The following is a 26,312-nucleotide window of genomic DNA, read 5'->3' on the forward strand; positions in this document are numbered from 1 at the left end:
AACAAATAGAGATGTAAATACTGATACAGTAATTATGGATGAAAACCATGTCTGCTGAGGCCAGCTGAGATTGCCAGATGACATTGCGCTGACGCTGAGCCGAGGCTGGTGCAGACTTCCTGTTTTGTGGCGAAGCACTTTTCAGTCTGCTGCTCTGGAGGTCTGTAAGTAAGTTCAGTAGGCCTTTTGCAGCAAATGAAAGCAACTTCCTGTCTATTCCTGTGCACAGAAATATAGGTTTTTACCTCTGCCAGCCTTTTGTTCATAATCTTAACTCCAAACTGCATTAACCTTTCTTATAAATCCGCATTCTTGTGTAATATCAAACACTAACCATTACTGGACGGGCTACCGGTCACAGGGGCCCAAGTCGTGGGTGGGGGGCCCCTGAGCCAGAGCCTCAGTTTGAAGTGACTTTTAACATTTCTTGTTTGAACGTCAATCAAACAACTTCAAAATGACCAAAAAAAAAAAATTACCACAAAGACACACAAAATGACTAACAATGACATCTCAGATTTGCACTTTTTTTGCAGCAGCTGCTCAACAAATCCCCCTGGGATAAATAAAGTTCTATTTTATGTTATCAAAGACATGCAAAACAACTACAGAGATGCAAAACGATCACAGAGAGACCCCAAACAACTACAAACAGACGCAAAATTATGCAAAACGACAAAATTATGCAAAACGACTACGAGAGACACAAAATGACAAATGACCACTAACAGACGCTAAACAGATAGTCATTTTCAGAGGTGTGTGTGTGTGTGTGTGTGTGTGTGTGTGTGTGTGTGTGTGTGTGTGTGTGTGTGTGTGTGTGTGTGTGTGTGTGGTGGGGGGGGGGGCATTTACATGTATGTGTCCAGTGGTCCATTGTCTCTTAATCTGTCCATGACACTATCGGTGGGAGTGCGTGATAATGAACCAAGAGCCACCGACTGACATTTATAATGACTACCTTTTTTTAAAAAAGCCACACCAACTTCACATTTCCTCTATTTGCAGCTCCGAGATGTTAACACTGTATCCGCAGTAACGCAGAGGCCACACGGGTACACCGGAGCATGGAGTTGGTGTCTGTGCAGTATGAATTTGAGTACACAGCGAAGGATGGCCGACTTGTGTCCATCAAGCCTAATGAAAGTTACATCCTGGTCTCCAAGACTAATGAGCACTGGTGGCACGTCCGCAAAGACCAGCACAGCAGACCCTTTTATATCCCTGCGCAGTATGTGAAGGAGCTCCTATCACTTACTGAAAACCCTCCTGGTCCTAATAGCTTGAAACCACTCGAGTGTGTGACTAACAGTAAGCCAGGGGATATGGCTCACATAACACCACGTAAAGCGACAGCAGGGAATCGTGTATCAGCTCTGGGCGCTTCAAGAGAGACACACCGCTTCTCCACTTTTGGTTTCTGTGAGAACATACCAGATGTGAAGCCCAGCGAGACTCTGGATGGAGGACAAACCACCAGCAGCTTTGCAGACAGCCAGGATAAAATAAAGACACACGATTCAACAACAGGCTTTTCATTTACCTCTGCACCTCTGAATACTGACAACCTGCAACTGTACGCAAAATCTCATCATGTGCCAAAGGTCAAAAACGGACAAAAACAGCCACTGAAGGATGATGAAGTCAAACAACCACAGATTTTTCTACACAATGAGGATATGGACTTCCCTTTACCCCCTGATTCACCAATATATGACACCATACCAGAGCTGAACATCCCAGAATTTGACACGTTTCCTGAGCCTCCTAGTCCTGTTGCTTCAAATGACACATTGACGTTTGAGCTGCAGAATTCAAATCAAACTGCAGAAACAACTTCCTCTACAAATGGGCCTCCCGTTGAGCAGGTAAGGTTTTTCAGCCATCATTCTTTAGTCTCATGACATGTGTCACTGTCATTTTACAGCCAGGAGAGGGCACAGTTGTATATTGTAAAAAGATTTAAAGTGGCCTTTTGACAGTGATCCACAGTCAAAAAAAAGACCCTTTAATGTTCAAAGCAAAAACACATCTCTGCAAAGTGATTTGAATTAGTTACAAATATAAAATACACATTCCTTGTTTGCATAAGTATTCGTAAGTAATTGGACACATCTAAATAATCACTGATGCGGGCAGTTGGTTTAAAGAGTCACATTATTAGTCACCTGTATCTAACAGAATAAGAAAGATGGGAAACGATGTTATGCCACGCAATGTAGCGTTTCTTCATCAGATTTTGCTTTTATCTTTGAATTGTTTCATAAAACTGAATTTCATACTAGCCAGCGACACATGCAACATTGTTGACACTGCTTCATTTTAAGGGTTCTTATGACAAAAAGGAAGAGACCCCTGCTCTTTGTTGATGTGCACAGGGCTGCAGCGTATAGTTAAAAGCTCACCTTAACTTACTGTCTTATAATGCCTTTATTATTTCACTTCCTGTTCTCAGTATTCTGTTTACACTGCGGGGTTCCGTGCATTTTAAAGTGGGTGGAAATGATGAAGAACACATGTCAAGTTTAATATTTTGGTGATAACGTGACTTAAAGTTTTAAACAAATCCTTCATTCGAAACTTGAGCAAAAGAAAAGAACTATTAGCAAAAGAATTTACACAAAGTATCACAAATATAAGTAGGCCTACTTATCATGGTCAGTGTTTATTTGATTTTCAGATTATTGTTATTATTAGTAGTATTATTAGTAGTATTATCAGTAGGCCTATGTAATCAGCATTTTAATGTTGTGGTTGGTCAAAGTGGATCAAATCTAAATTACTCTATATAGTTAAATGTAATTAACATTAATATGCGTTCCCCCAGCCTGTCTATGGTCCCCCAGTGGCTAGAAATGGTGATAGGTGTAAACCGAGCCCTGGGTATCCTGCTCTGCCTTTGAGATAATGAAAGCTCAGATGGGCCGATCTGGAATCTTCTCCTTATGAGGTCATAAGGAGCAAGGTTACCTCCCCTTTCTCTGCTTTGCCCACCCAGAGAATTTGGCCCACCCATGAGAGAGAGAGAGAGAGACATCATGGCTTTAAAACGAGCAAAGTGGCAGTTAGTCAAGGCCACACCCCCACCCTCCACCTTGCCCCCCCCCCTCTCCTCCTCAATAGCTACAGACACAAAAATGTCACATCCTAAGGAAAGCTCATTGTGGGACTGGCTCTAGTGGCTGTTATTCTGGCTGAATTTCGGGATAGAGACTTCAGATACAGTATTAGGGGACCACTAAGGTCTATATAAAAGAGACTTCAGATACAGTATTAGGGGACCACTAAGGTCTATATAAAAGAGACTTCAGATACAGTATTAGGGGACCACTAAGGTCTATATAAAAGAGACTTCAGATACAGTATTAGGGGACCACTAAGGTCTATATAAAAGAGACTTCAGATACAGTATTAGGGGACCACTAAGGTCTATATAAAAGATACTTCAGCTACAGTATTAGGGGACCACTAAGGTCTATATAAAAGAGACTTCAGCTACAGTATTAGGGGACCACTAAGGTCTATATAAAAGAGACTTCAGATACAGTATTAGGGGACCACTAAGGTCTATATAAAAGAGACTTCAGATACAGTATTAGGGGACCACTAAGGTCTATATAAAAGATACTTCAGATACAGTATTAGGGGACCACTAAGGTCTATATAAAAGAGACTTCAGATACAGTATTAGAGGACCACTAAGGTCTATATAAAAGAGACTTCAGCTACAGTATTAGAGGACCACTAAGGTCTATATAAAAGAGACTTCAGATACAGTATTAGAGGACCACTAAGGTCTATATAAAAGAGACTTCAGATACAGTATTAGGGGAGCACTAAGGTCTATATAAAAGCATCCAAAAAGCACCATGTCATGGGACCTTTAATCCTAACAAGGTATCATTTGGAAACAGTTTTCTGTGTCTTACTGTAATCTGACAGTAACTATAGCTCTCAGATAACTGTAGTGGAGAAAAAAGTAAAATCTCTTTTAAGTGAGTAGACTACTTGAGCAAATTGGCTTCTTCGGATACTTTCCACCACTGATTACTGATTAGAACTTTTCGATTCGATTTGATTTTTTTTAGAGACATTTAGACTGAATCACTTCCAGACTTGGAATACCGTTTTGAGTTCACAGTAACGTTATCTGTGCCAGCTCATCAGCATATGAATGGCCGGCCGTCCCCTTCATGCCATTTCAATGGGCGAGAAGAGTTTTTTTTTTTTTTTTTAGAATAGCTCAGTTAAAGCAGCTGATTCAGGATCTGAGTTTTGGTCAGCGAGTTTCTTCTGGTCTGGAGTGAGTCACTTTTTACTAGGTGTGTATATAGTTTACATTGTCACTGCCCATGTTATTGATTGAATTGGTGAGTTGTTCAACGAAGAGCTGGAGGCTTGTAGAGTGTGGTTTAGATTAGAGGAGGTTTTGTTATTAGTTTTTAGTGCTTGTGAAATACAGCGTACAGTCGACGTAACTCCAGAACAGGTTCCAAACAGGTTAGTGTCGGCTGGGAGGCTTCTCCCCTCCCCAGGCAAGGAAAGCGTTAATCAGCCAGCCACTCCCTAACCTCCAGCGGCTGCTACCTGGTTTCCCCCAGCACCGATGACGATCCTGGGAATTATGACTAACCACACCGTCGGGAACCGATGAAACATTTGCAAAATATATATAGGCTATAGCTGGTGTAACCTACTTCCCTGACGGATGGATGTATAGTTGGCTGAATACAAACGACAACAGAACTTTCGTTTCACGTAAGTTTCACTGCACTTGTTTTTGCACCTGTTGCAGGGTTTACGGTGAGACTGTGAACGAGAAAGTGTTTCTCTTCGTGTGTGTGTGTGTGTGTGTGTGTGTGTGTGTGTGTGTGTGTGTGTGTGTGTGTGTGTGGTCTCTCCCAGTATACCCAGTGACTGTGTGTGCATCATAACACTGTAATTACCAGCAGCAGTTTGTTGCTTTAGTGGGAGTTTTTTTTTTTTTTTTTTTTTTTTTAAGATTATTTTGGGGGGGGCTTTTCCCTTTATTTGAAAGTGTATTGTAGTGGGACTTTTTGTTCTGTTTTACTTTAACCAAATAAGATATATGAAAACCTGAATGTTTAAGTCGTTATAGTTTGTGTTTTTTTTTTCTGAAGCATGAATGAGCCCCAGGATTGCAGACGTGCCAGGACCCCTCAAGTGCATTAATTCTCACCCCTCAATGGAGGGCCATCTCCATGGTGATGTGAGGGGGCCTGGCCTGACTCCCAACAAGCAGGGCTTTAGAGCTTTTAGTGCCAGTCCTGCCATGCAGTTGGCCTGTGTGTGTGCGTAATGTTCAGAACTTGCAATTAGCCCCAAATGTAGGTCACTTAATATCGAGGGTATGTCTTTGGCCTCTAATGGGATGTTAAGTTTGCTAAGTGGATGACAAATCCAGTTGGGATTTGTTGTAGTTAACGTTACAGCTTGCAGAAAGGCGTACTGGAAATGCATATTCAGGCCTGTTTTGTTTTATGGTGACGCTCTTCTTATTGTTATGTGGAGCCTTTACATTATGGTAGCCTACAGTATTTATTGTAGCTGTCTGTGCTACCAGTGTGTGTCCGCACTCTTTGCAAGGACCTCTTAAGCTCCACGATGAATATTGAACAGGACATGTCCAATAAATCTTTATCACTTAAAGTTTAGATAATTTACACAAGGGGCCCCCAATGGCCCATTGATCTTTGGCAACTTAAAGAAAAGTGACCCTCTGCTTTGTGTTCTTGTGCACATCACATCACACAGTCCTGCCAAAGTGATATTTTGGCATTTAGAACTGTACAGCTCAGGCTGTTCATCTGTATCTTGAGGGAAACTGGTGGAACTATCTCTCGAGAGCAGGAGTACAGTCAAGAGTACAGTGCTCTGTGAAATGGACCAAATCAAAGGCCAAGAAACTGCTCCAACAGGTAGTGTGAGAGTGTCTCGTACATGCCTGCTTGACAGAACACATGTTCTAAGAACAGGTGCATGTAGCTTTGAGGACCAGCATTTATTTTTTACCATTCATTGGTCATATTGTATAGCTGGGATCAACAATGTGTTCTGCTATTTAACCAGAAAGCTTGCAAGAATGAGATTAATTCTGTCTCAGGTTGAGCTTTTAAAAGCAGTCACACAGGTTTGTGCACGTTTCACCTGAAGTGAATTTTCTGTATGCAGCTAATGTACGATGTGACAGTATTATAGTTTGTGCCTCTCATTTATTACCATTTCATTTGAGTCGCAGAGCTAAATGGTTGTTTAACACCATTTATGGCTGTTCTGAAGGTATTTCCAGAATCCTCAAACACTCTTCTAACCATCATGATGGAAAAGTATTCTGTTGCATGATAACAAATATCTTTTTAACCCATTTCTCAAGTTGCAGCTTTATTTCCTAAACCAGGCAGCCAGATTTAACATTATGTCTTTGCTCATTTGTAAAACGCAAGCTGTTTACATTTTTTTTTATTTTGGTTAACGTTAACGTTGTATAAATTAATACAGTCACAGCTTGGAAAACGGGTTGAAAATCTTTTTTTGTTGTTGAATATTTTTTCATCCAGACGATCAGAAGAGTCTTTTGATGATTCTGGAAACAGAAGGTTGTGTTGTTAAATGAGGTTCTTGGTTTTTCAAGATTGCTGGCTATTAAGTTTTCAGAAAAAACTGACGCTTACCTCTGTGACTCAGAGATAATGGTGACACATGAGAGGCACAAACTGATGCTAAGGCAGGATTAAGAATATGTTTATAAACATTATGATTATTGGGTACGGGATTGTCGAGTAAGGCTCACACCCAGCATGCAAAGCAAGAAAAGAAAAAGCAAAAAGTCTGCATTTTTCTTGACTTCAGTTCGTGTCTCTTAGACACGTTGCAATATTGATCTAAAAAAGTAATGTAGTGATACAGCTTGCTTTGTCAAGAGTTGCATGACTCATATGCACGGGAATGTCTTCTTTGTCATTACTATTTGTAAAATGTTTTTGTGCAGTTGTAATGACGTGCTTAATCACAGTGAGCCTATCATTCAGTACCTCCAACTTTGAATACTATGGTGCTTTGCTGCAGTTATTAGTGCAGAGCAGAAGCTTCCAAGAACCAAAAATCACAGCTGAAGTCCTGAATACTTTGGTTTTCAGTATTTTTGCATGCTGACTGATATTTACTTGCATCTGCAAATGTCAAGGTGGCACCCTTGCAAAAGAGCAGAGTTTCCATTTAAAGCTGCTTCAGAGAGCATTGCAACATCTAGTTAGACAATTCCCCTCCTACACAGAAAACACTTCACCTACAGAGTAAGAGTGGGACAAATGCAAACCTGGCCTGAAGTGCAAAGATGAGAATGTGATAAGCTGATGGACTCTATATTGGGCATTTCTGGAGTTATCCTGGATTCTGGGCCATGAGGAGTGTGATGTAAGAGGAGGTGGAGCCAGATTGATTCAATAGCTCAACTGTGTGCTTTGTGGCGTGATTTGGGCCCCAATTTGGTACTCCATTGTTGGATTGGATGAGCACTAATGTGGTTAAGTAATCAAGCAGATTGCTGCTTCATGCATTGCTGAGGGCAGAGAGTTGTCAGCTCTGCGCTTAAGGATGGAAATCATGCTCAAAAACATTGCTCAAAATCTAAACGCAAAAAAAAAAAATTATGTTATTAAAGGTACTCTAAGTGATGTCACACGTTTTTTAGGCTACAACATTTTTTGTCACATACAGCAAACATCTCCTCACTATCCGCGAGCTGCCGGTCCCCCAAACACATTGTAAAAAAACGCGGCCTCTGTAGACAGCCTAGGGTCCACACACGGCAACAAAAACAAAGTGGTCCAACCTTGACCATGCAGACATACACAAACCGTGTTCCAGTGTTCAGCCAATAACGGACACAAAGGATTTTAGGGGGGTTAGTACGCTGAAGCACAGAAGGGAGGGAACGGGATGAGGAGGAGGGAGGAGCGAGCTAGTCTCCGTTTTGTTTGAAAATACTTTGAAAGTCAACAAGAAGTAACGTCACCCAACATGGCTTCGAGCACCTTTAAATATCCATTTCCATCCTTCAAGTCAAACAAACTAAATATAAACGCAACTCTGCAGGGACGTAAAATACATCCTTCACCAGAATCTCAAAAATCAGACGCAACAGTATAATCTCTTCAAGGTTTTTCCAAAGCACATTTGAATGGCAAGCCATACTCTGTCCAGGCACTGCACGTGAAATGTTTTGGACGCTCCAGGAAGTATTGATTGACGACAGCCGTGACACACACTGGAACTTCTGAAACAATCGACAAGCACAGATTTAGCAGTATTAAACACCAGAGTTACCCACAGGGCTCAAACCATTAACCCTAGCCTCAAAAACCTCTACAAATATAGCTACAAAGTGCTGTGCCTGCTGTCTGCAGGCAGGCTCATGGTGCCCCGTGTAAAAGGAAGTGAAGGTTGAACAATTGGCTCATAAACCAGACTTCCTCTTTCAAGCCTCGTGGACTCTGCGAGTTTAAACAAAACAATGTCTCCTCAGAATAGCCAGTCAAAAGCAGTTCTTCGATATTATTGTGGGGAATTATTGCTTCCCTTTTTTTCCAATCATTGTCTGAGTGACCTACTGTACTAGATGGTCGAGTACTGTACATTTTAGACCAAAACATAAACAAACTTTTCATAGCTTTCTTGTTCCCTATAGTCTTCTTTTGGTTATAACCCCTGTGGGTTTTTTTTTAACAAAGTTTATTTCTAAGTTTTGTTAATTTGTTAATATAATTTGACAGTTCACTATTGACGCATTCAGTCTTAAATACCCCCCCCCTTCCATGGCAACATCCGAGGGTATTCAACTTAAGCTATGAAAAAAATAAATAACAATAAAGAAAAGGATAATTACATGCATAAGATAAAATAAATAACTAAGTAAATAGACAAACCGAGACCTAATACATAAACTAAAAGTTTTTCCAAATGTACAATTGCTATGATGATATCAACAAACAGTTCAATACTTCATGTCCACACAGGGGCCGAAGCATCAGAATGACTAAAAAGGCGGGTACTCTTTAAAACATGTTTCCATGAACTGTCTTAATTTTTTGTCACATGGGCAAACAAGCAGGAAGTAGCTTGAAGTGACCTGCACAGTTTATGTTGCTCCCTCTATCGGACCCTCTTCTCTTTTTTTGTTTTCATTGTCTCTTTCTGCTTTTGGCTCTTAGGGCACACATACAGTTACCCTCTATCTCCCTACCCTGTGCACAGGAATTCATGCATATGACACACACACACACACACACACAGGCATACGCACACATACACACACACCCACACACACACATCTCACCCAGTCCTCACACAGCCCCTTCCTGCTGCTGTTGTAACAGAGCTCACAGTTCTCCTTTCTATCTGGGCTGCAACGGTCACAGCTGCTGCGAGAGAAGGATGTGTGCGTCAAGGGTGTGCTCATGAATGTACATTCGCCTCTCTCCCATCACAAGTTGATTAAACGTGCTCTCACGCTTGAGCTGCTTCAGTTCGGTGTCCATTTGTAAATTTGGATATATGGCTCCTCTAAATAGAACAATATAAACATGGTGGACACGTACTCCAGGGTTTGGTCAAGTCACGGGGCCAAGCGGGGCTTGACTCTGCCGGTGGTTCCTCAGGTACGTGATCACGCTGACATTAAAGCAGCTTTTATTCCTACTTTGTAAAATTTCAGTCTCTGTGGTCAGCGTGCTTTATATGATTTATATGTTTTGATGACACTCTTGCTTCCTGCTTTGGGTAAACACGCTACCCCTGCACTTGTTTCTTTTCCTGTATTGAGTAAAACGGCAATAACAGAGAAGTGACTGCTTAACGCTGTTGCCTAAAAGCTCATCCATTGTGAATGTTGGTTTTAGATTTTTAGTTTGGGAGTTAAAGAACTCTTTCATGTGTTCTTATGCATTAAAATGGCACGGGCTTCAGTCTCAGACATGTCATTTTCATTTTCAAGCAGCAGCAAGAGAGTTGGTAATCATGGGTTTAGGTCTGAATTTGACAGTTTAGTTTTTGACATCTGCTGTCTACAGTGACGCACTGGCCATCTGGAATTTGGGCAAATGCCAGAAGGGCCACTACTGATACTTTGTTTTTGGTTATTTTGATAAGTTATTTTATGCATGCAGCCACAAATATTCAAGATTGTACTGTGGCGAGGTGTGTGGAAAGATTCAATCGGAAGACAGAGTTACTAATTTCCAAGCTAGGTTACTGACTACAATAGTGCTGTTGTGTTGCAAATGCCAGGGCCGTTTTTTTATCCCAGTCTGTCACTGGCTGTCAATGAATATGTCAGTCAGACATTGGGAAAACTCTTTGTATCACAATGACCCATCCAGAGACCAGAAGTGTTATGATGTGTAATATCATACAGAAATATAGTACGTAGATGTGTCAAAATACAACGACTGAACATTTTACAATATTGCTCAAAATGTTAATTTTCCTTCAAAGTTTTGTGTTTTATGGTAAAGACAACAGACCTGTTTTCTGTCATTTAGACAGAAAAGTTGATAGTGTCACAGTCCCCGTAAACAACGCAGAGATTCTAACATAGAACCAGTGGTGAGGGAAGTTTTAATATCCTTTACTTCACTAAAAGCACCAATACATTAGTTTAGGAATACTGCTCCTTTACATGTAAGTAAGTCCTGCATTCACAAGACAAGTATTGTCAGCAAAATGTAATAAAAGTATCAAAAGTGAAAGTACTCCTTCAGAAAAATGGCACCTGTGGGTCATATGTTTACCCATGACATCACTTACTGATGCATAAATATGTAAACAACATTTTAACTTCTTTATACAAACTTAAAATATTTCAGTGGTTCCCAAAAAGTTGTATTAATTTTTTGGACTCTTCTCCTATCTTAGTTTTTTATTAAATAATGAGCAATCTTACCTTGTTAAACTTTTAAACTGTTATTTAAATGAAACAAACTGAGAAGTTTAGAAGAAAAATGTCTCTTTGGTAGAACTGCTAACAATGTATAGACATTTTGTTTTGTAAGGGGTCACAAGTAAAAAAAAAAGGTGGCAACTGGTTTAATCTATTTTACAAAATAAAGCGTTTGTGTAAGTAAAATCTTGAAAAGTAACAAAGTAATGAAGTGGAGTACCTCAAAATTCTACTGTAGTAATGTAGTAGGGTAAATGTACTGATTTTGATATATTTGCATGCAAGTATTCAATGGTATAAGTGATGACAATCTATCACACCTTGATGAGTGGACTCTCTTTGGCAGAAACAACAAAACATCTGCCAAAGCGAGTCCTTTCACACCTCAGAGCAGAGAAAAAAGAAGACACACGTGTCAACCTCTGCATTAGTTTATTGGTCGACGTTTCACAGCGACCTTTCTCAAGACATGTAGAAACTGTAATCTGTCACGCCCTAGCATCATGCCGTTTGTTGTGCTGATATGGATCTGCATGTACAGTTCTCCTTTTATTGCGTGGGGGCACTCCAGTGTAGCTACTTCAGAGATCAATGATGCAGCTCTTTCATTTCCTCTGTCTGTCTCCGTGGCGTCGTGTTGTGTTGTTGGAATCAATCTGTTTAGGGGTCAGTTGTCTGTTTGTCCGCATCAATTGCCTCGTGGTTGGATTGAGATCAATAATGAAGCAATGTCAGCATAGTGATAACATTGAATAGACAGATGGAAACTACAGCTGATCATGAAATCCATTGTGGAAATGCTCTCCTCCCCTTATTATAAGGTGTATTCATGTTAACAACTTTTATTTGTATGGCCTGAGCTCCTCAGCCAAAGTGGTGGAAGTATTCAGATCCTTTACTTGAGTAAAAGTAGCAATTCCACAATGTAAATAGTCTGAGTTACAAGCAAAAGTCCTGCATTCAAAAGCTTACTTATAGAAGTATTTTGTCTATATTTACGTTCTATTTACATATTTTCCTAAACACGTGAAAAATATCTGTCATTGTAGTAATAATATTGTATTTAACCAGTTTGTATTTTAAATCAATTTGTTTAAAAATGCCCTAGAAAGGAGCCCCTGAATAAGGCAGGCAGGTTTCGGGGCACCTTGGTACCTCACCTGCCAGAGTGTGCGGCCCTTATTCAAAGGTTAAAGTTCTGACCGCAGCGGCCCGGGTTCGACTCCGACCCGTGGCCCTTTGCTGCATGTCGTCCCCTCTCTCTCGTCCCTTTCCTGCTAATCAGCTGTACTATCAATAAAGGCAAAACGGCAAACAAAAACTTTAAAGAATAAGGCGGGTTGCTGCAAAAGAATTTATTTAGAATTTATAAAATACTTGAAATAAGTGGATTTGCATTGACAATGAGAAAAAAACACTTTAAGGACTTAATTACAGAATAAAATGACTTGATAAGAAGTAGATTTTATGCACTGAACAATGCATTATATTTTTGAATTAGATCGTGGTTTGTATGAAAAAGCTTTTACTTCAAAGCAATAAGTAACTACAGCTGTTAAATCAATTTAGTACAGTAAAAAGTACAATATTTGCTTCTGAAATGTAGTGGAATTGAAATATAAAGTACAATAACTTTGAACTACTCACATAAAGTACCTCAAAATTTAAGTACAGTGCAGGAGTAAATGTACTTAGTTTCTGCCACTGCCTGTTGGCGTTTACTGACCTATCTCTTTTTTTATAACTGCATATTTAGCAGACAGATGCAGCATAGACACACACACAGGTCTCAGGTCTTGATAAATATAGCCCATGTGGCTAGCTCAGAGACAAGAGGTAGTTAGAGTCGGAAAGAGTGTAGTTTCTTTGTGCCACCATGAAGGCGTATGAAAGAGTCTGCAAGGCGGTAGATAATTGCCTCAGTGGTGCACAGGTGAGATATTACCAACTTTAAAGAAATATCACATTGTTTTTATCCCGCCGGGGGTCATTTTGAGTCTAATGGTGACACTTTGCATTGCATCACAGTTTCAGAGTGCTGAGGACAGAGGCAGCCTTTCATCACATCTGAGTTTCACTCGCAATTGACGTTCTTTAAACAAATTAGTTGTGATGAACTGGCTTTTTGCATGTCATGCTCCAAGTCAAAGCGTGTGGGGATCTGTTCATGAAATTAACATGACAGGGAGGTTGAAATTAAAATGCAGTTTTTATTAGAGCAATGAAACGCTGAATGCTTTTATTCATTATAGGGCAGGTAGCTGCTTTGCAGTGGGGCAAGGCAATGTCTGATGATGGTGCTGAAGTTTAACCTAGTTTTTTAGTCCTCTGCAGTTGGCCTGTGCGGCAAGATGCTGTCATTGGTATGGTAGTTCATCTTTTTATTATTATCTAGCATTCATCGTGGCTATTTTAGCAAAACAGCTCACAGACTGGCATGTTAGTCTGCTTTGACTAATACAGACATAACCACTGGGCATTTTGACAAAAGTGTGTAGATGTTTTTGAAAATGAGACTTAAGTTAGGTAATGATCATTATTGTGGGAGGAACGTCTCTGTGGTGTGTGTGTGTGTGTGTGTGTGTGTGTGTGTGTGTGTGTGTGTGTGTGTGTGTGTGTGTGTTTTTTCAGCTGCGGGCAACTTCCTGTGCTCTGTAAGATGCGGAAGGCTGACTTACTAAGAGCTGTTCTGTAGTGAGAGCAGTGGGCTGAAGGCTGGTACTTGACACTGCTTGACATACAAGTACAAGCACACCAAACACTGTCATTTGCAAGCTTGTTTTACTTACTTGCTTTACAAAAGCACACACACTGTTCTCATATTAATAATATGAGAACAGTGTGTGTGAAGATAATATGATATTATCTTTAGTTCTTGTTCTGTATAGAAGCACCTTGAGTTTCTACACATTCATTTTTTTGGCATTTCCACAGGTGGGGAATGAAAGTCTCCGGTCAGCCGTGTACGTCAATGTAGCACAACTTCGCCAAAGCATCTCCGAGTCTCCCCCCTCGGCTCCTTCGTCCCACTCTCCTTCCTACCTTGACCCAGAGGGATGGGAGGCGCACGTTGATCAAGAGAGTGGACAGGAGTACTACTACCACCCCACCACGGGGCGCACCACCTGGGACAACCCCTATCTAGACTCCCCCACAGACCCTGAGCCGCCTTGTTCCCCCTCACCTCCTCAGTCACCCACCCTTTCTCCTTCCCTCGCCTCCCCCCCTGCGTGGATCTCAGACTGGGAGCAGTTGGTGGATGAGACCAGCGGTCGACCATACTTCTACAACCAGATGTCTGGGGAGACGTCCTGGGAGCCTCCAGAGCATCTGAGCCCGTACCCCCCTCTGATGGAGCCGATGAGTGTGCACAGGTTTCACGAGGACGGCCCGGTAAGGACAGCCTGGCTGCTCCACTTAGCCTCTCTCTGTCTCCTGTTTTAGCTTCACCCAGGGGAAAGCTGTAAATACAGTCTGCTTTTAATGGAATTAAATCTCCTGCACCTACATAGCAGACAGGACTCATTTTCATTTGGAAAGCTCACAGTTCCAGTGCAGAATGTCCCCGTCCGTAGTGTCCGTAACTTCAAAAGACTTTCGTCCTCATTTTGAATTTATTTAATGAGTGTTCCAGGCAGTCAGGGGGATTCAAGATATATCAGGAAGTGTTCAAATGCTTCACTTCATAGGAACATCTCCAAGACGTTATTCACACATTAAATTGCTTTCAGCTGTTCAAGCAACAAGTGACCCCTTTTTCTGCCACTTGATGACTTTTTTGAGCTAGAAAGGAGAATACTTTGAGGCCGTGGAACTGCTGCGACTTATTTATCAAAGTCATGGAAGAGTCGTTGAGCTCTGTATCTGGGTCATTGTGGGAAATTATTAGTCAGTGAAATGTAGCAACATTTTAACCCAAAAACTGAATTAAGTCAAAGACCATTGTCAGTGTTAGCTCTATTTATTACTGCAATGGCTTTTTTTTTTCAATATGCTGTATGACTTAGATGGCAAACTTGATACCACTCTCAATGTCCGTTAAATATGAAGCTACAGCCAGCAGCTAATTAGCTTAGTTTAGCACAATGACTGGAAACAAAGGAAAGCAGCTAGCCTGGCTCTGTCCAAAGGTCACAAAGCAGCTCTAAAGCTCCAGAGGTCTTAAGAAAGTCAACTTGGTCAACATAGCCCCCACCGTTAAACTACAAATTGTTGTTTTTACAGTTTTTTGGACAGATTAAACAAGATACATCTTGATAATTAGTAGGCTTTAGCTGTGCTGTTAGCTGGATTTTAAGAGCCAAGCTAGCTGTTTCCAGTCATTGTGCTAAGCTAATCTAAGCTAAACAACATTTTCATATTTACTGACCAACGAGGGATGAGAGTGATATCAATAATAAAAATCTTGGGCATTTTTTTTTAACAAGAAAGGTAGGAAGAAGACAAACATTTCTTCTCCAAAATGATGTTATAACATGTTTAATTATCAAATCTTTGCTTTTTTGTGTAATACTAAAGGTTTTTCCCTCTTCGGGACTCCACAAACTTATCCAACAATCAAACAAAGTGAACATCACTCACCGGTTAATCTGCACAAAACTAATAGACATATGTGTTTTAATGTACAGTCTGTTTCCATTCCCAGCCTCCCCTACCTGAGGAGGACTACCCCTCGGAGGATTACCCAGCTGCTGATCATCCAGAGGGATACCAGGATCTCCTCGCGGCAGGCCCTCCCACCCTCCCTAAAGAGTACACCCTCAGTCATGTGAGCCAGACCATCATCCCCCGGGCCAACCTGGACCGCAGCACCCAAATGGGTTGGAACCTCAGTGTGGAGCCCAACGGGACTTGGGTGTTCACTAGTGAACACTCTCCCGAGCAGGTAGCTCCATGGACTGACTGAGGAAGATGGAATTTAAGACCGCAAAGGTCCTAAATACAGTTAAGATTAATTTCAGCCTGCAAAACAGTATTGGGTAATTATAGACGTTGACATTAAGAGGTATTTCTACCATGACACACACTTCACACTTTGGAGTGTGCTGAAGCCTTTACAATGTAGAATAATGTTAAACAATCACACAAGGAGCAGAAAAGTATTGCGCAGTGTTGGAGAAGTTGCTCCTATCTATAATTTATATTATAATTTATTTATAAGCATAAATATATTTTACTGAATATTCATGAGGAAAGGCAGCTTTATGTATAAATCACATTTCAGCAACAATGCAATTCAAAGTGCTGTACATGAATCATTAAAAAGCAGTTTAAACTGCAAAAATATAACAACAGCTAAAATAGAACACCGGGTATGAAATACATACATAAAAGTTAGGGTGCAGTGTAAGAAATGAACAATTACTTTAAAAAAGGCAACATCAAATGGAAAATTCTTCAGCATTTGTTTAAAGAACTGAAAGTTGCAGCAGACCTGCAGTTTCCTGGGAGTTTGTTCCAGATATGTGTTGCATAAAAACTGAAAGGATTGGAAAGAAGCCTTTATATTATGAGCTATTTTAGATTAAAGTCATTTTCTTTCAAGCCAGTCAGTGGATTTCTTATTGGGGAAAACAACATTGATTTAGAATCATCTTTAACTACGAAATCTTTTTTGTGAAACAGTGGATCAAGTCTGTGGATGAGCGAGGGCAGACCTACTACTACCTGAGAGACGGCTCCAGGTCTCTGTGGAACCTGCCTGAGGTAAGATCCTTCACTACATGGGGATCAATTAGAAATCAATTAGTTTTTTCTTATTAAGCAGAAAATGTGTATCATTCAGGACACTAATTCAGCCAAAAAGTACTTTTTAATGTCCTCTTGTCTGGTTTGAAGTAAAACAGGTCCCTCAAGATTAAAAATTATTGAAATTTGACTCAACTAAAATGTATTTCGTTCCCTCCAGGTCCCTGTACCTCCTGGTCAGTCCAGGATGGAGAATGGTGTCGAGGCAGACAATCAGTCAGTCATCAAAAACTGGAGACACACCATGGGACCTGTACAGCTCAGCTCAGCCCAGAGTGATGGGGTACTTACACACTTTCAAACACATACACACTCAGAACTGCATGAACATGCACATGCTGTATCACACATCCAGGGTGTGTCAGCCGGCTTAAACAGAAAGCTTTAGTCAGGCAGAAGTAAGGGCAAGTCCCTGTACAGCAACTGACACTCCCAGATTTTTAAACCCTTATTTAGCAAGGCAAATCAACTGCAGGGCACTCATATGTACAGTAACAGCTTGAGGACCGAGCTGCAGAGGGAGGGGAAAGGAAGACTGCAATTGTACGCAAGCACTTGGGAGTTGCTGGTTAAGTAAGGGCTTTTTCCTACTAAGCAGTCAGGGGTTCAACACATAGCTCAAGGGCACAGCAGTGGTAGCATTTACTTTAAGGGTTGAGGTCAGGGCTCTGCAGACCAGTCAAGTTCTTCCAAAACAAACTGAGAAAACATGTTTTTGAAATACTAAGGCTATGTTCACACTTGGCATCTTTTTTTAAAGCTATAGTGCGTAGTTTTTGCCGCCCCCATGAGGAATTCTAAGTAACGACAACAAAACTGTCCACATGAAACGAGCCTTCCGTGTCCGCTTTGTTTTATCTATCGTTAGCACCGCTCCACATAGCGCTCTAGCTAGGATACTGTAGCAGTAGCTGTTGTTATAGCAACATAAGATGCCCATTGGCTGCTTTTTGGAACCAAACCGCTGCCAGCTTGTTTTTTTTTTACTACAAAAGCGCTCTAATCAATTTTTTCTTGTCGAAAAAGACGCCAAGTGTGAACATAGCCTAAAATATCCAAAATATCATGGTTTTCTGACGCATTGGGATTTGAACTTTGGGGCCCAAACCATGATTAACAGCCCCAGGCCAAAAGTACACCGAAATATCCGGACGCATCTGTCCTCTCATGGCAATGCAGTCTGTTTTTATTGTTGTCAAGAATGAAAGTGACGACTATGGAGGCTTGGTTTAAAGAAGCACTTTTGAATTTTATTACAGATTTTCTTTTTTGTACTGTATGTAGAACCATTAGACACATAAACACAAGCACCAACACAAAAAAAGAAAGTGAATAAGATTAATAAAGAAAAAGGAAAGCAGTTAAATATGTCAAAGAAATTGTGTTGTTATGCTACTGATATTTTTGACCATTTTCTACTGTGTTATGAAGTTTTTTACAATCACAGCTACTCAAGAGACCAAAGAAATGTAAATCTTATCTGGTGATTTTATGAATTCTAAATCCTAAAATCTCCTTCTCCTGTTGTTCAGAGGTTCGTCCCATCTCACAGGAGGAACACGTCCGACTACAGCAGCGACAGCTCCAGTACAGGAAACTCTCCAGAGACGCAACATAACGTGAGCTGTTACTTGTTACTCTCCAGAATAACTCCAGTCTGAAATAAGTAGTTAGTTAGCCATTAAGCACTGTGAGCTACCTCATATCTGAGTGGTGTTCTGTTTCTCTCTCTTAAGGCTATTGGGTTTAGACCCTGGAGAAACCCCTATTATCTGACCTCCAGGTGGCTGCGCTATAATGTGGGTTGTTAGTTTGAGCGTTCACCTGAGCTTGACTCATAGATAGCAGTGTCTATCTGTGATGGGCGAAAGGTGTGACTTTAGATCACTCAAGGAGCATTAGTTGCACGTGAACAGACTTGTTTTGTTTCATTCCCTGTATCAAAACGCATGGATTTCCACTGCTGGGCTGCATGTTACAACCAAACTGCCCGCCTGATAAACCTACTGTTAATATTCCCATTGTCATCTGTACCCTGTAGAGTTTGAGATTTAAGTTCATGTCCTGCTGTATTCAGGGGTTAATCACCATACACTGCACTGAGTTTTGACTTAAAAATATACAGTTAAAAAGAAAAAAATAGCAGCTATAATGATGGGGAAAAACATATGTACAGCTACCTACACACTTCCACAACATGCTGCTTTACAACGGTCATGGTAGTTGTTATTGTGCATAAAAAAGTGCATCTCCACATAATGAGCTAAATGCCAAACACATTCCAGAAAATGTTAACATTAAAAGTTGTCCATCAAGGTATAAGTCTGGTGATATTGTGTTTTTTTTTTTTTTTTAACAACAAATTAAAAAAAGACCGAAAACCAACAATCAGTTGATCCTTCTATTAAATATTGCCTGTGTAGCCAAAGCTTGATATATCGTATTCCTTAATGCTCCATTGTTGTCTAAAAACTATTAAAAACACATCAGTGAGCCACAGTGTTGCACTGGATGACATGTTCCTTCATTACCATGAAAACACACACTGTCGTTTATTTTAAACTAATCCCACATACACCGTCCTGCTGCTGTAAATGCTCACAGGAGCATCAAATCTTGGACTGAAAATAGTCCCCAACAAATGCACTATTTCCTCCTGTTTGAGTAACGTCAACTAAATACTACAGCATGAAACTATATATTTGTGACCCATTTTTAAACATTAAGGTTTTTGTTAGGAGTGAATGAGCTTGAGGCTGAGTGTCAGAGACAGGGAGGGGAAGTCAGAAAGAATTGAGAGACCGACTAATGCGTAGTTGGTTTTGGTCTTTGCATGGAATTGGTTGACAATAGCGAAAATATAGAATAACACCAGCCTTATCCTTTTAGTTAATCTGTTGATTTCTATATAGTGATGTTAAAGTATTGCTTCAATCTTCTTTTGTTACAATTAATCAAATAATCAATAGGACATCCCACAAATAAGGAATGAATCTTTGTGCACAGACTGTAATAGAAGTTTGGATGTTAATGCTGTTTGTATGCATGGCTTAATTAATGAAATTTGTGTACCAGAATTGTGCATCCCTCATCACATACCTTAACTTTTACACATAACCCTACAATTACAAATTGTCTAAAAAATAATTACAATGTTGTGATCTTTTACATTTTCAGGTGCAGAACTTAGAAAAAGCCGGAATTCTTAACAAAACAAAAGTGTGTGAGAATGGCAAGAAAGTAAGGTAAATTAAAACTTCACTTTGAGGACACTCTCACGTTGGGTGTGTTTGGAGTCATGTGTCATCCCTCCCAAAGCGCTGTTGCTTTGTTTGGTGTTAATGATGGTTATTCCCCCATTTTAAGGAAAAACTGGGCCCAGACTTGGACGGTTCTCCATGGAGGAGTGCTGACGTTCCACAAAGACCCAAAGTCGGCAGCAACAGGGGCCTCGGTACGATCTGCACTTAAGTATTAATAATAGAAGGACTTGTTTGAATGTGGATGAAAGCAGTGGTGGAATGTAAATAAATACATTTACTAAAGTACTGCACTTAAGCACAGTTTTCACATACTTATACTTAAGTATTTCCATTTTGTGCAACTTTATACTTCTAATCAACTACATTTTGAAAGCCAATATTGTACTTTTTACTCCACAACATTTATTTGATAGCTTGAGTTACTTTGCAGATATTAGTTATTACTATTTTTACTTAAAGAAAATAGCTGAGCTTTTACAAAAGATCTAAGTACTTGTTCCACCACTGGAAGAAAATTGCTCATCCTGCATTAAGAAGAAGCTCTGACACCTGAATGCATCACTTTGCATTCTGTACATTTGTACACATTTCTGAAAGGTTTGTGATGAGTTCAAACGTTATAGAGCTATAAAGAGACACAATTAAACACTGACTTTCTAATGAAGTTACCTAAAACTTTTTTTTCCTCGTTGGCACTTATTTGGTATCATGTTTTATACTTCAGAAAGTAAATGAAACATTAAACTGCAGCATGCCGCAGGCTGTTGAGTCACCTTTATGAGGAATGACAGCGCAGACGAGCCCTCGGGTCATAAAGCTGATGGGGAACGTCCCGGCTTTTGTTGCTCGTTTCTTGGAATGCAGCGTCAGTTTCGTTAACAGCTGTTGTTGTTTTTTGCCTTCACGCAGAATAAGACCAATCAGATTGTTCCGGAGGTCACGGTCGACCTGCGAGGAGCGTCGATTGGCAAGGCCTCGAAGGACAAATCCAGCAAGAAGAATGTTTTGGAGGTGCGTTTGATTGTTGACAGTGAACACATTTAGTGGATGTTTTATCTTTGAGCAATGTGCTTATATTCTTTAAGCACTGTTAGCCCCATTTACTGTAAGACCAAAACATAATCTCATGTATTTATATCCAATAGATCCAATATTGAAATCACTTGTGTGAGTTAATGAGTAAAAGGAGATATTTGTTGTGATTTATGTGATTTATGATTCATGTAATTATTGTTTCCCAATTGCCCTACTCAGTGTCTTATTATCTCTCCTCCAGTTAAAAGGCAAGAACGGTGTGGAGTTTCTGATACAGTACGACACAGAAAGCATCATCGCTGACTGGCACAAAGTCTTAGTGGACACCATACGACAACTGGTAAGTCCTTTCATCGCCCATATTTGATAAGTGAAATATATCTGAATTGAACTGCCAGCTTATCGAGTCATTTCTGTCTGTTATTGTCTTAAATCATTCAAACCTGACTTAAAGTAATAGTCTGACATTTTATGAAATGTTATTATATACTCTTGAATGTCCAATCAAAAATGTTATTTTGGCAAATACTTAATAAATACGTTGAATTGAACTTAAGAGAATGAGATTTTTGCAGTGTATGTCCAAGTTGCTGGAAAAAAAGTGATTTCTACATTACTGGTCTCTTTGTGTTGACCAATGACCCTGATGAAATACTGTTAAGCTCAGGTTTAAGTGCAGTAAACTAGAAACAATGTAGCAGATTGCTGCACTTCATTCACTTTTATTTTAGAAAATGCTTAAAATAAGCATAATATTTTACTTAACATAGATTTAGTTATTTTACAAAATACCCTTTAAGGACTGAATTACAGACAAAACTATCTTGAAAAAAGAAGAGTTCTGCAGTGTATGTTTAATATGCTGAATTCAGAAAATAAATAAATAGGATTGTCTTTCTACGTTTTGAACAATGACGCTGATTAAATACTGTTAAATTCAGGTTTAATTGCAGTGATTGTGCAGCAAATTTTCATTTGATTGACTCACTTTGTATGTCTGTTCATCAGGAATACCAGGACCATCATTCAGAGGAGGAGGACGGGGACTTATATGAGAAGATCGGCAACACAGAGAAAGTTGATGAGAAGTTTGGAGGTGGCATTGAAAAGCGAAGATGTGAGTTGAAGAAGAAGAAGAAAAAAACCTTTTCCTTGTTTAACTCTGACATGAATGATTTCATTTTTCTGACCCAATTAGATACATCAGACCCCATTGGGAGCTACAATTATTTAATTGTCTAACGTTGCTTTTTCTAGCCTCCAGGCCGAGTGTCACACACTCAACCAGCTCTGCAGGAGACACAGACCAGAAGAGGGTTCGAACAAAGCTGATGAAGTTCCTCATGAAACGCCCCACGCTGCAGTCGGTGAAGGAGAAAGGCTACATCCGAGGTAATCTCAAAACAGCCATAACATCATGTAGTTCTCTTCAAGCTGTGGCTGATTTGAATAGTAGCTAACAGGAAAGTGAGTTTCACTCTACCAGGCTTTATTTGTGGTTTACTTATATTTAGACACAAGCTGTTTTGTATTTTTCAGGTCATTATTGTCCCACAAGATGACATTTGTTTTTGCAGAAAGGCAGCATAAAAACCATATAACATTAACACATACTGTATAAAAACCCAAGAAGACACAATAATAACTTAAGACATTAAATGTGCTGGTACTATACATGCAATACAGACTACAAAGAACAGCAAAGAAAAACTGCAACAATAACAGCAGGGATACAGTAAGAATTTATTTATGAGGACTATCATGGTTAATTGCTCCTCAGACCTCGGCAGGGTAAATACAGACAGCTAGCTAGACTATCTGTCCAGTCTGAGTTTTCTGTTGCACGACTAAAACAACTTTTGAACGTACACAAGTTCCACCAAAACAAGTTCCTTCCCGAGGCTATTTTGCAGAGGCGCCAGGGCTCCGAGCAGCGCTTAGCACCGCCCAAGATGATTGTGATTAGTTTAAAGACATGCCAATAAACCAGAGCACGTTTTTCTCCCATCCCGGAATGCTGTGTGGACTAGCCAGACCCTCTTTGCAGCGCTGTGGAGGAAGGTCTGGCAATGCGAGACTATCACCACATTAATGACATCTAATAAAGAGTTCACTTTAATGAAGACTGATTTACACATCTATATAAAACTTCTGGTTTTTAATCTTCGTAGGAGTGATAGCTAACACGTCTTATTACTATGAATATGATAACACATTGTGTATATTTCTATTATGCTGTATGTTGCATGTACAAATTGGAATATATGTATTTATTTTGTACTTATTTCCTACTGCATATACTATATTATATAGATTATTTGTATTGCAGTTAAATTGTACCACCATATAACTTATGTATAATTATATAACCCCAACAGATTTTATTTTATTTATGTCATATATTCCTAATGTAACAGATACTGGAGCATTTATTAATTCTGGCTCCTTACCTTCAATAGTAATATTTTTTGATTGGATGATAACACTGCTTCTACAACTACTGCTGCTACTACTTCTAATAATACTAATGTTCTAATTCCCTGTAGACAACGTGTTTGGTTGCCATCTGGCCACACTGTGTGCACAAGAGAGGACCACAGTTCCTAGTTTTGTGGAGAAATGTATCAAAGCAGTGGAAAAGAGAGGTAATCCACCTTGTTTGTGTCACTGCCTGAATCATACTAAAGTCTTTTTGCTGTTTGCAGTATAGAAGTTGACTTACTGATGTGTTTGTTAACAGGTTTAGAAATTGACGGTCTCTACAGAGTGAGCGGGAACCTCGCTGTCATTCAGAAACTACGCTTCAAGGCAGATCATGGTAAAGTTTGCATCCATAAGTGTATATATAACTCAACAATTCAGTTAGTGACTACGTGCAGAGAATGCAGCGGATTCAGAGTTCGCTGCAGTATCTCACTGCAGACAGCAGCGCCCCCTGCTGTGCTCTAATGGGCTGTGGCCTTGTTGTGTTAAAACAGAGGAACTGGACCTCGAGGACGGCCAGTGGGAGGACGTTCACGTCATCACCGGAGCTCTGAAGTTGTTTTTTCGAGAGCTTCCTGAGCCGCTTTTCCCATACAGCCACTTTAATAACTTCATCTCAGCCATCAGTAAGCATATTTTTTTTTAAATCTAATTTAAACACACTATCACCCCAGGACAAACCTTTGCATATTTGCAAATATTTAGACTACTGTTAATGATGCAGTTAGGGATTGGTAGCTCTTAATCATGTTTATAACTGATTGGGTCCTGTTTTTCTAGGAATTCCTGATTACAACAAAAAAGTGTCTTTCATGTGTGAACTGGTCAACTCACTTCCTCCTTCAAATCATGATACCATGGAACTCCTTTTTGGGCATTTACGCAGGTATATTTAAAAATATATATATATTTTATCCTTTGCATGTTTCCATCAGGCAGTTTGAGAACTTGTGACGGATAAATAAAAGTTGATGTAAGAATATAATTGAATTACGTTGAATTGAACTTACACGGATACACACATATTTTATGTAAAATATATATATAGATAAACATGATTATTATGACTTTTGACATCATCCTCCCATTTCTTTCTCTCATAGGGTCATTAAATACGGGGAGGACAATCGCATGACTGTGCAGAATGTGGCTATTGTATTCGGCCCGACTCTGCTTCGGCCAGAGACGGAGTCAGCCAACATCACCATGCACATGGTCTTTCAGAACCAGATTGTGGAGTTCATCCTGAATGAATACGAGCGTATTTTCCACTCCAGCTGAAGCAGTCACAAGCCTCCAGTGCAGACCTGGGCAAACGTCTAAATGTGCCCAAGTTCGAAGTGCTAGATTTACCTTTTTTGCATGCACATAAACAGCTTCAATCTAAAACATCTTGTAAAATAAGCTAAAGGGTTCTTCAAGTTTTCTTTGCTCAAAATATTTGAGGTTTAACCACGTAAAAATAGATAAAAATGGATCTTCAAATGGCCTTTGCACAGAATGTTTGAAGTATGTTTAACCACACTGTCTAGATTTACTCCGTAGGAGGCCGGCACTGTTAGAGCTATATTTGGCAGTATTGTAGGATTGGAAAGGAAGCCACACAGGTGTAAACAGGTGTGGTTTGGTTTCCCGTCTCTGAGCTATTGAGCTTGGTGTTTGGGTGGAAGAAAGACTGTATAAGATTGCTCTGGCTCCCTGTCTTAATCTCACAAGTCAGATTTTATCTGTTTGTTTTTATTTCTGGCTTGTCTAAATGGCAGTGATAATAGAACCCAAGTCAACCTGGACGCATGCATTAATGCTCTCTTAAAGAAATGATCAATGATTGCTTCCATCTTTATTTTAGAAAGTTTATTGACATTTAAATATTGTTTTTAATTTAAAACGACAGTATATCGTATATGGCAATAACTGAGATTGTATTCTAATAGTTTCATTTTTACCCATGAATTTTATTGTAATATAGAAATGTATAAAAAAGAAATATTAATACCAACATATTGCTGTGAAATAGATGGTGACATAGAGTACTTGTGCAACCTATAGATTATTTTCCACAATAAAATGCCATTTTTCAATCATGCTGTACTTGAAAAAACTGTAACACCATAGAAATATAAACTAGTGACAGTAAAATCAGTCGGACCATGAAAGAGAAAAGTGGATTCTAGAAGAGATTTATGACCTGTAAATAGAAATAGAAGGCATATTTATGCTGAAAGTTGTTGAAAATGCACAAGTTATTACATAATAAAAAATAACTTTGTAAAAAATCACAGCTGTGTATTTATTTCTGTCCAAAGAGTCATGAAAAGTCTGTAAGTTAAAAAATATTCACAACTAGCTGGTATCATTTTAAATTGAAAGAAGGCAAATACATAACTCCAGTTCCAGTCAGAAGTATGATCAGAAGAAATGTACATACATTATCACAAGTAAAAGTACTCATTATACAAACTTGTCCCTTTCAAAGTGTTTTCATTACATATGTTGTATTTTTTATTACTGTTACTGACTCCTTAAGCAGCCTTTAAATGGTGCCGCTTGGTCAAGGTGGAACTATCTTTAACTAGTTTATTTTTATATACAGTTAGGTTACTTTTTATAGTGGTGATAGTATTGAGTACCATAAAACGGTAATGATATATTATCATATCATATTTACATTATTTACAGTTTACTAGCCTGTTTAATATTTTGTTTCTACTTTGTGCTCTGCACTTTATATGAACATAATCGGATATTTTAGTGTACTCAAGCTTTTATGCAATGGATTAAAAAATATTTATATACATGCTTGATGGTTTTATGTTTTGTCTGAC

The 26,312-nt window shown here is 39.5% G+C and overlaps 1 protein-coding gene across 4 annotated transcripts; it reads left to right on the plus strand.

Annotated features, from left to right (window-relative positions):
* Window positions 1–25,766, plus strand: arhgap27 (Rho GTPase activating protein 27). Of its 4 annotated transcripts, none has more exons than XM_028567517.1 (18): window positions 1–168; window positions 1,009–1,868; window positions 13,892–14,350; window positions 15,603–15,842; window positions 16,583–16,663; window positions 16,866–16,988; window positions 18,238–18,324; window positions 19,883–19,950; window positions 20,072–20,159; window positions 20,878–20,979; window positions 21,245–21,343; window positions 22,012–22,120; window positions 22,261–22,395; window positions 23,550–23,648; window positions 23,744–23,821; window positions 23,982–24,113; window positions 24,268–24,373; window positions 24,591–25,766. In XM_028567517.1, exons 2-18 carry the CDS (start codon window positions 1,068–1,070, stop codon window positions 24,766–24,768), a joined length of 2,985 nt encoding a protein of 994 aa, XP_028423318.1. In that variant the 5' UTR covers window positions 1–168; window positions 1,009–1,067; the 3' UTR covers window positions 24,769–25,766. The 4 variants fall into 4 exon arrangements, with proteins under 4 accessions (XP_028423318.1, XP_028423319.1, XP_028423320.1 ...); XM_028567518.1 differs by having other exon boundaries at window positions 1–164; XM_028567519.1 differs by having other exon boundaries at window positions 1–160.
* Window positions 25,767–26,312: the final 546 nt, after the last annotated feature.

The sequence above is a fragment of the Perca flavescens genome, chromosome 21 (genome assembly GCF_004354835.1).
Source record: "Perca flavescens isolate YP-PL-M2 chromosome 21, PFLA_1.0, whole genome shotgun sequence".
NCBI classification, from domain to species: domain Eukaryota; kingdom Metazoa; phylum Chordata; class Actinopteri; order Perciformes; family Percidae; genus Perca; species Perca flavescens.

Coding starts and splice junctions, on each gene's coding strand:
- arhgap27 (XM_028567517.1), top strand. CDS start 1,068: ATGGAGTTGGTGTCTGTGCAGTATGAATTTGAGTACACAGCGAAGGAT. Junction 16,664..16,865: donor CTCTGTGGAACCTGCCTGAG/GTAAGATCCTTC, acceptor CGTTCCCTCCAG/GTCCCTGTACCTCCTGGTCA. Junction 20,980..21,244: donor GCAAGAAGAATGTTTTGGAG/GTGCGTTTGATT, acceptor TCTCTCCTCCAG/TTAAAAGGCAAGAACGGTGT.